At 48.5% G+C, this 12,427-nt stretch overlaps 7 protein-coding genes across 7 annotated transcripts; 3 read left to right on the forward strand and 4 right to left on the reverse strand.

The window, feature by feature from the left end:
* Positions 1–40: 40 nt before the first annotated feature.
* On the forward strand, positions 41–1,232 carry EI90DRAFT_3080529 (uncharacterized protein; the record flags this gene model as incomplete). The annotated part of the gene is made up of 8 exons (XM_039061885.1): positions 41–85; positions 141–204; positions 266–292; positions 348–356; positions 414–610; positions 664–717; positions 775–815; positions 866–1,232. Coding segments are annotated over exons 2-8 (354 nt in total), but the record flags the coding sequence as incomplete, so codon positions are not given.
* EI90DRAFT_3080531 (uncharacterized protein) lies at positions 1,199–2,692 on the reverse strand. Its single transcript, XM_039061886.1, has 8 exons — positions 2,439–2,692; positions 2,301–2,371; positions 1,821–2,236; positions 1,661–1,800; positions 1,546–1,598; positions 1,456–1,483; positions 1,341–1,398; positions 1,199–1,282 (listed from the first exon to the last, which is right to left on the reverse strand). Exons 1-8 carry the CDS (start codon positions 2,519–2,521, stop codon positions 1,226–1,228), a joined length of 906 nt encoding a protein of 301 aa, XP_038910341.1. The 5' UTR covers positions 2,522–2,692; the 3' UTR covers positions 1,199–1,225.
* EI90DRAFT_2599163 (uncharacterized protein) lies at positions 2,252–3,370 on the reverse strand. Its single transcript, XM_039053298.1, has 5 exons — positions 3,157–3,370; positions 3,045–3,100; positions 2,958–2,992; positions 2,439–2,911; positions 2,252–2,371 (listed from the first exon to the last, which is right to left on the reverse strand). Exons 1-4 carry the CDS (start codon positions 3,290–3,292, stop codon positions 2,641–2,643), a joined length of 498 nt encoding a protein of 165 aa, XP_038910342.1. The 5' UTR covers positions 3,293–3,370; the 3' UTR covers positions 2,252–2,371; positions 2,439–2,640.
* Positions 3,371–3,386: 16 nt separating this feature from the next.
* Positions 3,387–6,593, forward strand: EI90DRAFT_3080533 (poly polymerase catalytic domain-containing protein). The gene is made up of 20 exons (XM_039061887.1): positions 3,387–3,707; positions 3,763–3,939; positions 4,024–4,079; positions 4,143–4,168; positions 4,225–4,327; positions 4,378–4,467; positions 4,500–4,610; positions 4,664–4,692; positions 4,747–4,792; positions 4,854–4,910; positions 4,959–5,024; positions 5,161–5,226; positions 5,281–5,313; positions 5,369–5,663; positions 5,717–5,772; positions 5,825–6,003; positions 6,072–6,183; positions 6,210–6,218; positions 6,267–6,291; positions 6,344–6,593. Exons 1-20 carry the CDS (start codon positions 3,419–3,421, stop codon positions 6,379–6,381), a joined length of 1,863 nt encoding a protein of 620 aa, XP_038910343.1. The 5' UTR covers positions 3,387–3,418; the 3' UTR covers positions 6,382–6,593.
* A 24-nt stretch (positions 6,594–6,617) lies between these two features.
* Positions 6,618–7,538, reverse strand: EI90DRAFT_3147137 (TRAPP complex subunit trs31; the record flags this gene model as incomplete). The annotated part of the gene is made up of 4 exons (XM_039065502.1): positions 6,618–6,728; positions 6,784–6,908; positions 6,963–7,156; positions 7,213–7,538. 4 exons carry the CDS (start codon positions 7,536–7,538, stop codon positions 6,618–6,620), a joined length of 756 nt encoding a protein of 251 aa, XP_038910344.1.
* A 62-nt stretch (positions 7,539–7,600) lies between these two features.
* On the forward strand, positions 7,601–10,333 carry EI90DRAFT_3282275 (isocitrate lyase). The gene is made up of 13 exons (XM_039066891.1): positions 7,601–7,717; positions 7,805–8,142; positions 8,232–8,499; positions 8,557–8,749; positions 8,782–8,868; positions 8,921–9,070; positions 9,126–9,297; positions 9,362–9,417; positions 9,476–9,518; positions 9,568–9,623; positions 9,680–9,785; positions 9,836–9,870; positions 9,932–10,333. The coding sequence occupies exons 1-13, from the start codon at positions 7,664–7,666 to the stop codon at positions 9,994–9,996; spliced, it is 1,623 nt and encodes a 540-aa protein (XP_038910345.1). The 5' UTR covers positions 7,601–7,663; the 3' UTR covers positions 9,997–10,333.
* Positions 10,334–11,463: 1,130 nt separating this feature from the next.
* On the reverse strand, positions 11,464–12,407 carry EI90DRAFT_2600400 (uncharacterized protein). Its single transcript, XM_039053303.1, has 4 exons — positions 12,296–12,407; positions 12,062–12,213; positions 11,581–11,881; positions 11,464–11,503 (listed from the first exon to the last, which is right to left on the reverse strand). The coding sequence occupies exons 1-3, from the start codon at positions 12,317–12,319 to the stop codon at positions 11,731–11,733; spliced, it is 327 nt and encodes a 108-aa protein (XP_038910346.1). The 5' UTR covers positions 12,320–12,407; the 3' UTR covers positions 11,464–11,503; positions 11,581–11,730.
* Between the last annotated feature and the right edge of the window lie 20 nt (positions 12,408–12,427).

The following is a 12,427-nucleotide window of genomic DNA, read 5'->3' on the forward strand; positions in this document are numbered from 1 at the left end:
GAGTATCGAGTCAGACATGTTTAGAGGGACCATCCCCATACCACAATATATTAGCACCAGTGTGGAGGCACCAAGGAAGTCAGATGTATGTTGTCTGATCTCGGCACACATCGTGTTCTTATTTGGGTCCGATTCTTTAGACGCAAATACCGTTCAGGAATGTATACTCGAAGCTAATTGTTATGCGGAAGGCTAAACGTGAAAGTGAGTGGTGGTCAATTTATGCCGTATTTATCGTGGTGTTTACTATGTTCGGAATCATCAGTAATATTTGTGACGGCGGATCTCCTTGGTAAGGGCTTCTGGCAATCTCCTCCTGGGACTAACTCCGTATTGTGTTTCTATAGGATACCTTGGTAATTTTTCCCATTCTGATGCCCTCTCAATTTTATTGATGTTGACTTTTACTCCAGGTCTCCCTTGCTCGACAACTAAAGAGCTGTACTCGTCGCCGTTGATACATTGTGATTTGCTGGACTGTATCACTGCAGGAGAGAAACGTGCCACCAAATCACTTAGGTACAGGATTAAAGACGCAGTGGACGCGGAGGAGTCGCTCTCTGTTGAGATTGGATTGAAAATGGCAATTGGCGCTTGGGGTAGCATTAAGGTGAACTATATGAGGATTCGGGTTTGATGATAGCTCAAAGCTTTCAACGTCAGGTTCGTGGTGACCGCACTCTGCGGTACGGTTACATGCACATGACGCCGTTAAAGGTAGGCTGTTGGCCTCCGGCGACTGTTATCCGTGCTGATGGTTTGGGGTATACTCAGGAACGAGATGGTCAATGTCTGGCCTACGTCTGCATATTTAGGTGAGTTGTCGTTTAATCACTTAACGACTGGTATCTAATACCCCTGTCAGTCCAAAATGAGAGCGAAATTCGAGCTCTATTGCTTGCATTAATCACCCCCACGAATCGCTAAGCGATTAATTTGTTAACTTGTTTCCCTCCACTGTTCCGTTTGCTGTGCTATACGTACCCGTATTATTTACTCTTCGCCCAAGTACTCCTGAATAACTCTTATACAGTTGTAGAAACCCTGGATAAGGCTGCCAAGTAGACAATATAATACATCACAAGCGTTGAAACTTGGAATGAGTCCAATTATTATTCGATCACTCATTGCCACTCCCTGAATCTGTTCAAGCCCGCTGGAAAATCCACGCCCACCGAACCCTCTCGCTACGAATTCGCTGCAGGAGACTTAGCCACGACGAGAGTCATGAGATTCGTGCATACCCGCGACCACGGGCCATTGATGTATTGTCGCAGACGTGCTTTAGGTTGGCTATGTTCAGCGCTGTGCAGTAATAATAGAGGAGGATGTCAGCCCACGTTATAGCGCTCTGCATGAGACATGTTATGGGTCTGAGTCCGGCATTCGCGGCCATACCTACAAACCAAAGCTAAGCCGACAAGCGGGGGATTGATATTAGAGGGAAAAACTCACCAGCAATTCTCTAAAGATATGATGGAGGCTTCAAGGAAGAGAATGAGACGAACTGATACTTGGGGCCACACATGATCTCAATGGACGTACGATCCAGATTCCCTCGAGATCGTTCCCGTTCCCACCATCTGTGGATTTGGTCCCTTATTGAAACAAATGCCATGTCAGAGGAAATGGGCCGACTCTAGGTGTGCAAGTGACATACTTAATTACACGACTGATACATTGCTCACAAACCCGAGTATTAGGGTCCTCTTTCCATCCAGCAGGAACGGAATTGTCATTCTGTGCCGTTGCATCATCCGCGGTCCCTGGCTGTAGGATTGCCCCGATCAATTGCGAGGGCTGGCTGGAAACTGGCCAACTGCTGGTGGTCGAGGATCTATGTTTTCGGGGCTAGGCGACTCCGGAGATGGCGTATCTCTTCTACCTGCCCTGGAACGTTGTATCCTTCCACTAATGTCAAGATCAATATCGATCATCTCCAAAATTGCTTCGCTCAGATTGATGGTTCGGCTGACAATGTGGCGAGCGAATCGGTCGCGCTCAATTGGATTAGAGTTAAGCAGAAGGTGTGAGGCGGCTTGACTCCAGATCATTCCGAGGACCTGTGATACATTTTGAACGGAGGAATCTGAAGGAGTGATGATATCAAGGTTGTCTAAAGCCTTCAGATGGGATCTGTAGGAGCCGAAACCGCCAAACCAGACTGTAGGTGGATCGTTGGGACATTCCCCTTCGGTGTCTATTGAAGAGCAGCTAAATCCATGACACAGCAGGCCTGCAATGGAGGAGATGGAGTGTGAATCAACAATCTCGGCGGCTAATGAAGCTGAAGAAATTACACTGGATAGGAAGTGCGACCGGGAGATACGCGGTACATGTCGAGCAATGTCTATGATTCGTCGCACCTTCCCTGTGAGAAGAATGTAAGGCCAGATCCATAGAGGGGTCGAGACAATCAGAGAACTGCGATGACTTACACTAGAGGATGACCATCATCTGAGAATAGGCGTGCGCGCCTGGACCCCCTACCAGGAAGGGGCCCTTCCATACCTTCCGGCATGGGTATGGGTATTGGGCAATTGAAACCGGTCTCATTTCCGGGAATACAGGATGGACACGGCCAAATGGGCTCTGACGAAAATTCAGGTAATGGAGATATGGCTCGAACAAGATTGTTGATTATGGCGCCAGTCCACTGGTTTTCCAGTTCATCATCGCTGACGTCTTCATCGTCGAAATCGACAGTGTCATCCAGGTTCGTGCGATGTGCACCGCCAAAGGGATATATGATATCCGTATTCGACGCAACACGAGGCGCCGGGATATTGTCGTGCCCAGAACCACTCCCATATGCTTTTTTTGTTTATTGTAACGTTGCAGAATCCCGTTCAGCTGGAATGCAAATCTGCCAGAATGAGCTCTCCTTTTGCATATAGGACAGGTTCCATTGCTGAGAGGGTATTAGTTGAGATCCTATGAGTAGGGTAATTCCATACGTTTTCCACCACTCTACCAAACATTCCTTGTCAAACTGGTGACCAATCAGAAGTTGATCGCTCTACATTAAATGCCCGAAAACGTACCGTATGGAGGCACGGTACAACAGTATATGGGCGCTGTAGAACATCAAGGCATATTCCTATCAACTCGAACTGTGTGGGTATCGCGTGAAATGAGGATACTTTATTGCCTCACCACACGAAAGATCGGCGGAGAACGACGTGTCTTCGGTCCTCGCTGAAGTGTCAGCTTCCAAAGCTGGCTCGGTCATGGCTGAGTCAGACATAGAGTCATCGTCCCCAGGGACAACTGCGGCGTCAGGTTCGTCCATTTTCCCTGTTGAGATCGCTTCAGCCTAGTTGAGAGCTGGGGAAGTTCGGATGCGCATATGATCATTTCGGCACCGAATCAGATTTAAAAGTTCCCACGGTTTTAGGCAAGACACCAACACCACAACATGCCTCCTCGTCGTGCCTCCGCCCGCATTGCTGCAGCCTCAGCAGAGAAAGAGAAGCCAAAACCTAGCAAACCCAAAGTATCTTCAAAAGCTAGCAAGAAACGCGTGCATTCATCCGAACCTCAAGACAATGAAGACAAGCACCAGAATGACAGCGACGAACAAGAACCTCCGAAAAAGAAGGCAAAGAAATTCACTGCTGTACCCAAGGGCGCGAAGGCATCTAAGGGTAGGTCGAAGGCTAAGAGAAAGAAAGTAGATGTCGAGGAAGATGAGGTGGTTGATCAAGGTTCGCCTGCGCCAGTCGTTTTGACAAGGAACCAATAGAACACTTTCGTCCATAGGTGAAGGAGATGGGGAAGAGGGAAACAAAGATGAGGAAATGAACGAGGATCCCAAAGATAATGCGAAGGAAGTTTTGTCTTCGCCTTCGCCACCTCCCGCTCCAGCACCAGCACCGAAGATTGTCTCTGTGAAGAAACGAGGGTCGGCACCTGTGGATCCCGAATCCTCCTTTGTGGGTAAGCGCGTCTCATAATGAACTTGCCATTCCCTCATGTTCCGTTCTCCCCACTGCCCTTGGCTTCTAAACTCAATGTCTTCAGACACGCATCAAGTGTATGAAGCAAACGGGGAGGTTTGGGATTGCATGCTTAACCAAGTATGTCTGAAATATTTTTATTCGCCCCGGGAGACACCTTTCCCACATTTATCACCTTAATAGACCAATATCTCGAATAACAACAACAAGTCAGTCCATCACCCACATTCTCTGAACCTAAAAGTTTACACTTAATGACGCACAGGTTCTACGTCATTCAGCTTCTTCATCCCATCGGAAACTTGGGGAATGTGCTACTTCACACCCGCTGGGGGCGCGTGGGCGAGCGAGGTCAAAGCCAGCAGAAGGTTTGTCCAGATCCAAGGTCAATTTAGAATATTGATTGAACTCGTTACAGGGGCCCTTTGATCCAAGCATTGGTATCCGCGAATTTTGCAAGCAATTCAGAAGCAAGACGACAGCTGACTGGGCAAATCGTCGCACTATGGTAGCCAAAGAGGGAAATACGTGTGGCTTGAGAGGGACTTCAACGACGACCAGGAGGATGAGGATGAAGAGGACAAGGGGAAGGGGAAGCAGAAAGAAAAAGACCTCAAGTTTCCTGATGCGAAGGCTGCTCCCCAAGTTCAGGTTAGGCATCTGTTCAGGCGTTTTTGAACAATTGTCTGAATATTTTTCGTTAGCGCCTCGTGGAGTTCATATTTAATAGCAGGTGTGTCGCTGAAGGGTCCTTCTTAGTAACATTTTCAATGTGACACACATTTAGCTTCATCAACGCTCACTTGCAAGAAATGAACTATGACGCCAACAAGGTCATTGCATGAGATTTACAAGTGGATAATTATCACTATACAGTGATTGGACCTGTTCCAGCTTCCCCTCGGAAAGCTTGCGAAATCAACAATTCTGAATGGCTTCACCGCTCTTAAAGTTGGGTTTCTCATGTCAGCACCAGTGATGTCCTGACATCTCTACCAGGCGATTGCAGAAGTGCTCGCTGATCCCGGTGGTAGTCTAGCGGTGTCTCATGGCGGGGCAGTGAGGGTCCGTTAAATTGTTTACATCGCTGATTGTCGTTTGACGTTGCCATACGCAGGCATACGAAAGTTGACTAATCAATATTACTCGTGAGTGACACCTGCACATACACTGACGAATACCTACCTCGCTTTTCGTTCAGAGTCATTCCCATAGCTTTGGGAGAAATCGGCCGGTCATCATCAGCGACGACACGTTGCTCAAAAAGGTGCGGCCCAACATGCCTTCCGTCTTTGCTGCTCCAGACAGTCCATTCCTGTAGGAACTTGAAATGCTTGATGCCTTGGGCGATATGGTGAGCAGTCTATCTGTCTAACGTGGGTGTGGAATTGATCCCAAGTCATTTGCAGCAAATCGCAACCAAAGTGCTCACGACTAAGGAGGACTCTGATATACATCCCATCGATGCATCACTTGCAAGCCTCAATCTTTCCATCGTCGAGCCATTAGAACATTCATCCAAAGAATTCAAAGCATTGGAGAAGTATGCCCAGGATACGCATGGAGAGACGCACGCCTACTACAAGGTCCAAGTTGAGGAGATTTTCAGGATCCAAAGGAGCACTGACGACAAGGCGGATCTTTCCGTTGAGTCGGGAGAGCGACTGCTGCTTTGGCATGGCTCTCGCAGTACCAACTTCGCAGGTGCGCAGTCAGGATGATCTCTCAACTACTCTGATGCTAATTTATTCTCTTAGGTATACTCAAGCAAGGTCTTCGAATTGCCCCTCCGGAAGCGCCAGTCTCAGGATACGTACGCATCCCGGCCCCGCTCTTCTCCGTCCACCATCTCATTTTCTGTCCAGATGTTTGGAAAAGGCGTTTACTTTGCAGATCATATGTCCAAGTCTGCTGGCTATTGCTATGCATACTTGTCTCAAAGCACCGGGCTACTTCTTTTGGCAGAAGTCATCGCTAAACCCTTCGTTGAATTGATGGACGCCAAATACGATGCAGATACCTTGTGCAAGAACCAGGGAATGCGGTGCGTGTAGCAACAATCGCTTTGGCTACAGTCTATCTCCCTAGAAGACTCATTTGACATTTTCTCAGTGCAACAAAAGGGATTGGCCGTGTCCAGCCAGTTGAATGGGAGGATTGTGCGGAAGTGCTCGGAAATCCCGAGCTGAAAGGCATACAAATGCCCAAGGGTAAAGGCCGAGAGGTTTCCCACCTGGAGCCTACTTACAGTATAATGAGGTAAGACTGAATGCCCTCTAATGGATGTCATTAACAAATATGATACAGTATATTGTGTACGACACATCCCAAAGTGAGTCTTTCATATTTCACAGGCATCCAATATTAAGATCTCGTCTTTACAGTCCGGCTTCGGTACCTCTTACGAATAAAGATGCAATAATCGGATCGCACAGTTGCTGGACAACATCCCACTGTCAGTGTTTGGCGCATGCTATATATGTATGGCCGGGTTTACAGCATTGTTTCCTGTACGATCGTAACTTAGCAACTTGGTTTCCGTAAACTATTGCTACAAAACTTATTCAATGATCCTGGAGACATGACATAACTTACGACAGAACATGTTAGGGTGAACGGAACTGACCACGCCTAGACTCTCGCCAGATATTGGAATGCTTATTTGAGCGCGTCCTCTCTCTCTAATACTGACGGATCTAATTTGATCAGGATAGTTGTCCGTAATGGATGCGCATCTGTTGGTACGGAATGTGCAGTTACCCGTGCGGGCTGCGACGAAATCATCAGAATCATTAAGATGAGGTCACATGGAGCTGGAACATACAAAGCCTAGGCCATCCAGGACAGCCTCAACTATGCCCGCTGTCAACGCTGAGCAGCTGAGCTGACTCATATCCTTTGGAATGGATATGTATCGCGTGATAATAGGATCGTTGTCTACTATCATGTCTAAGGTCAAGAAGTCATTACCCAAAAAGACTTGCGCATCATTGCATAACTCACATTCATCATCTTTCTCCAACCCACGCTCGAGAGCATCCGCGGGCTTCCCAAACACTGCTTTCCATACTTGAGTATGGATGAACATGAGTGCCTGGACCAGTTTGATTTCTCGCTTTGGGTTTTTGGTGGGATCGTTGCGCCAGGCGAGTAATTCAGCAACACGAAGCCCAATTCGGTAGCCCACTGTGCTCAGTCTGGGGAAATTGGCGGGCATTACAATAGTTGTTATCGCACCGATTTAGTTACTAACCGTCTTTCAAGATCACCTATACCGCTTACTCTCTTCTGTGTGTACTGCACAATTTCACTGAACAGGAAAGCGTATGCCGAGAGAGAGACTTGTGACATCCTGCTTTTATTTAGATTCCTGTCGTATATTGCACTACGCGCTTTTGCAGCGGAGGCATTCGTTGCCGTTGTGCTTATGGGATGAGGTACAGCTGGACCAGATGTAGAGGTAGCTACAGAGAATCGAGATGTATTTGCTGAGGCTGGGACGGGAGAGGATGTCCGGGGCGAAGAAGGTGAATTGTACAAAGATAATCTAGCTACATTGGGCGGCTGCGGGCCCATCATCTTGTGGGACGATCGGCAGAAGCACTTGTTTGAACGGTGAGCAGTGCGTGGCGGTGGATTCAGTGATCCCAGTTCCCACGTGCCGGCTCAAGTTCGACGTCCGCTGTTTGTTGTTCTTTGCGCAAATGTTGACAGCTGGCGCAAAGCGAAGCGTCCACTCACTAGGAATTGCTCCATTTGTGAGCTCTGGAAGCCTCAGGATTGCTGCTACGAACGCTCGACGATGTCTTACTCGGTCTGCTCCAAATTTCGCGCCAACACCTGAGCAAGAGGACGCTGCCTTTCGGGCTCGAGTGACCTCTTTGAATGACTTCTTCACGCAGAAACGCTTCTCTGGTATCAGGCGACCCTATACTGTGGCAGACGTTGCCACCAAACAGGGTAGCCTGCCCGTGCACCCCCCGGTGTCAGCTGTTTTGGCGGATAAACTATTCACACTGTTGACCAAGGCTGAAGAAGAAAAGCTCCCCTTACATACCTTGGGGGCAATTGATCCCGTCCAAATGACCCAAATGGCGAAGCATCAGGAAGTGTTGTATGTTAGCGGCTGGGCTAGTTCCAGTGTCCTCACGACCGCCAACAACGAAGTTGGCCCTGACCTAGCGTACGCTCGACATTTGGGATTAGTCTGTTTCGAGTAATGAATGACAGCCTATTTTTATGCCCTGTACCCTTATACTGGACCCGAACCAGTGATTATCCCTACACCACAGTGCCAAACCAGGTGCATCGACTTTTCCGTGCACAGCAGCTACATGATAGGAAGCACTATGATGAAAGGATGTCAGCGACCCCAGAAGCCCGAGAACAATTGGAATATATCGATTACATGCGTCCAATCATTGCGGATGCTGACACTGGACATGGTGGCCTGTCGTCGGTCATGAAATTGGTTAAACTCTTCGTCGAGTCTGGGGCTGCGGCGATTCATCTTGAGGATCAGTTTCACGGTGGAAAGAAAGTATGTTGGCTTTCAACCCGTTCAGTTACCGATCTTCTTTACGAAGGCCCCCAATAGTGTGGCCATCAAGCTGGGAAAATTCTCGTTCCAACGTCCCAACACATCAGTCGACTCATTGCGTCTCGATTCCAAACTGACATGCTTCTCTCGACCTTGCTGCTTATCGCCCGAACCGACTCAGAATCTGCTAAACTGATATCGTCAAATATTGATGCTGCCGATCACCAGTATATCCTAGGTACGACACATAGTGGAAGGCGCTAGCAGAAACTCTCGCCAAAGCCGATGCAAGCGGGAAAACAGGATCAGAAATTGATGCACTCGAGATCGAATGGATGGGACAACACCAGCTGTGCACATTTGGTCAAGGTAAACAACTTGAAATGGGATCAATCAGCGGGCCAACGTAACACTCTTTTAGCCGTCGCTCAAGCAATCGAGCGCTCGTCAATATCGGACAAGACCGGGGCTCTGGATCGGTACACTTCTCTGGCAGATGGGCAGTCTAACTCAGAGGCGCGAGCGATTGCTCGCGACATACTTGGGGAAGATATTCAGTGGAACTGGGACTGTGTGCTTATTTACTCCTGCTTCTTATGCGATCTCACTGATTCACTCCCCGCTAGTACCGCGTACTCGTGAAGGTTATTACCACTTTGAGGGCGGCATGGAGGCTGCTATTGCGCGTGTTCTTGCATATGCTCCCTATTCTGATTTACTATGGCTTGAGACGAAGAAGCCGGATCTGGAGCAGGCTCGTTCGTTTGCACGGCGGATTCGTGCCAAGTATCCTGGGAAGTGCGTGCATTCGAAACTCGGCTGAGAGCTTGATCGCCTAGCTATTCTGATTCTCCCCATTTAGGTGGCTTGTTTATAACTTGAGCCCAAGCTTTAATTGGTCCGCTCATGGGTATAGCAGTTAGTCGTATGTTGCATATCATTGGTGTGAACTGACAGTGCACACGGCATGATTCAGATGTGGATTTGAAGAACTTTGTATGGGAACTCGCCAGAGAAGGGTGAATTTCAATCTCCACGTTTTCTCCAGCTATTGATAACACATCCCAGTTTCGTCCTTCAGCTCATCTCGCTTGCTGGACTGCACAGCACGGCCGTGACGACTGGTGCGAGTTCTCATGGCTGAAACAAATAATGGCGATATTCATTTGCCGAATCCTAGCCGAGCTTGCTCAACAGTACAAAACTGACGGCATGTTAGCCTACGTGGAACTCATTCAAAGGAAAGAGAAGGAGATTGGTTGCGACGTTCTTACGCATCAGAAATGGTCGGTTCCATGCACCTCGCTTCCTTCTTCCACTCACACGTCTAAATCAGGAGCGGCGCCAACTACATTGACAGAATTCTTACAAGTAAGCATTATGTGCGTATCCGACTTGGTCATCACTGAACCGATAACCCTTCACTTCGAAGCCATTTCATCGGGTTCATCTAGCACGTCGGCAGTAGGGAAGGACTCCACGGAGCATACCTTCTGAAAACGCATCCCCTTTCTCCCAGCCACGGGCGACCACCCGTACTCTCCAGTCCAAATTTATATATCTTCGTTTGACCGCCTTGAGCCTTGCTTCGGTTAGGCACAAGTGTCAAATTCTTCATATGACCCATGCATCCAAACCACATCACAACCAAGGTGACCAAAATTGTTGTACAAAAACAATGGACGAAAGACTGGAGTCATCTGTGTATCTGTTTTTCCAAAAACAAATTTCCAGTGTGCAACTTCCGTGGTGTCGTCGTGTGATGCATGGTTTCCCATTCTGACAGTACAAGCCCTACTGACACGAATGAAGTAGTTGAATGATGACAGCCGTTCCCTGAATGCATACTAGTGGCGTGTGTTGCGTTTCCATCTTCGTCAGGGGTTGTGCGTCGCCATCTGAGCTGCGAAAGCACAGTTCAGTCCACTGAAAATCGGGTCACTGTACCCCGCCGCTGCGGTTTGTTTCGCGCTGGCCAATTGGGCTCAGTTAAATCGCCAGCTCGCCCAGAAGCTGTTGCGGTCGTTCGCGCAGAATTATTACAGTCGAGATCATGCTTGAGTTGATAGCTTCGTTGATTTTGTTAATTTCTATTGCAGTAAGTAGTAGCAATCGAATGATCACACGATTAGTTCAGATGTACGACTGCACAGATGACGCGCTGCGGGATGCGGGTGCGCAGGCGGTTATGCGCTACTAACGACACAGCATAGTTACAGCTCTATTTGCATGGCAATTAGCATCGCATAGCTAAGTATAGTCTGCGTGAATGCGCATGCAGGTTGTATGTAGATCGCATTGCAGAAATAGTCAGATATCGATTCCCGAACCTGATGGGTTAGCACGCGTATGCCCAAAATGTCAAACTTGAGGCGCATTAATGGCGTCTGAGGCAGCGGTAACCGCGACAAGGTTGGATCACTCGAACAACCAAAAATCGGATCGGAAGTTGCCTGCGATATAATCCCGCCACTTTGGAAGATGGCCTTGAGGAAGTTCCCGTTGTTACCTCACGTGTATTGGCTAGTATTCATGGTATTCCAGTCTCTTGTGAAGCGTTCATGAGCAAGGCGTCTCATTGTCTTTTGGGGTGTGTTGCCTCGGCGGAGCCAGTACTTGGAGCCAATGTCAACTGCCACTCCACTCCTTGTGGTGTTCGCCAAAGGCACGGCCTGGTTCCGGCATCAGCTAGTTCCATCTGGCATGGATACAGTGCATGACAACGTCCTGGACAACCGGGATCGTATGCAATCTTACATTTGACGAATGGTACCGGACTCACTGTCATTGAGCAAATGTTGTACTTAACTGCGCGTGCTGAATTGCAGCTTATTTCCTGCTCTCTCTCATGAGCTCGTTTGCCTTCCGAGCTATACGAGATCTTGTTAAAACCCAACCGGGCATTCAGGAACAGCTGATCAGAGCCTTCCTTTTCCCATTGGCCATTGCAGACGTGAGCTCTGAGCCTCGCCAGCAAAGTTCATTGTACTGATTAGAGGACTTCCTATAGGTGACCCAGTCAGCATCTGATCACTATCGAAACTCACAGCGTATCTGACTTTGTGATAGTGTTGCACTGACCTTCCTTGTCATGGCCAATGAAACCACCTGCGACCCTTCAAAGTGGAACGCCGTGACCCATGGAAACATCACCTTCACATTGTTTCTCTTCCTCCTGAGGTCCGTTTGAACTACGTTCCGGTTTGAGCACGGAACATCATCTTATTGTTTTCAGACTGGCTTGGATTGCAGGGGTTTCCCGACCAACGTTCGTGCGTCGAAACCATCAGAAGGCACACTGATGCAGCCCGAAACTTGCGCATCAACGCGTCCCGTTTCCAAGTTATTGCAATACGGGCATCCCTTGGCGTTCACTTTGAACCTAACCAACGCCAAAAACGTCTCTTTCAGGCCATGTTACCAACAAAGCAAATCCACGACATCACACTTTTGGTGGGACAGATTGGAGAGGCGCCAAAGTCACTCCTCCACTCGAGTGCAGTCCCCTTAGGGAAATGACAAGAAAGGGTGTTGGTGTCCATTGCATCGGTTTCACACTCACGACATGGATGATCCGTCCACAAGAATTAAATAGGAAAAAAAAAACGCTTCAGCGTGTATCGCTATCCGGTTAAGGTCCCAATGTGAGCTGACAACTGAGATGGCTGTGAGCAGGAAGTACAATCTGAGCTTTCGTGCAAGTTGGGGAACCAGCTACTCAGACACCGTTCAGATCTTTCGGGGTCATGGGTCAAGCAATCACAATTACCCTTCCTCGATAAGTGGCGGAACGAACCAAAATGGCAGGGTTCCCGAACATCGGGATGCTGATTTGCCTTTCCCTCGGAATGCATAGTATAGGCACTAGTGTCAGCAGGAAACTATAGCGGAAGGGGGCTGGACTTTAGAGAAAGGCACTCGGCGAAGA

This window comes from Cantharellus anzutake (genome assembly GCF_015039405.1).
Source record: "Cantharellus anzutake strain C23 chromosome Unknown EI90scaffold_82, whole genome shotgun sequence".
Taxonomy (NCBI): Eukaryota; Fungi; Basidiomycota; class Agaricomycetes; order Cantharellales; family Hydnaceae; genus Cantharellus; species Cantharellus anzutake.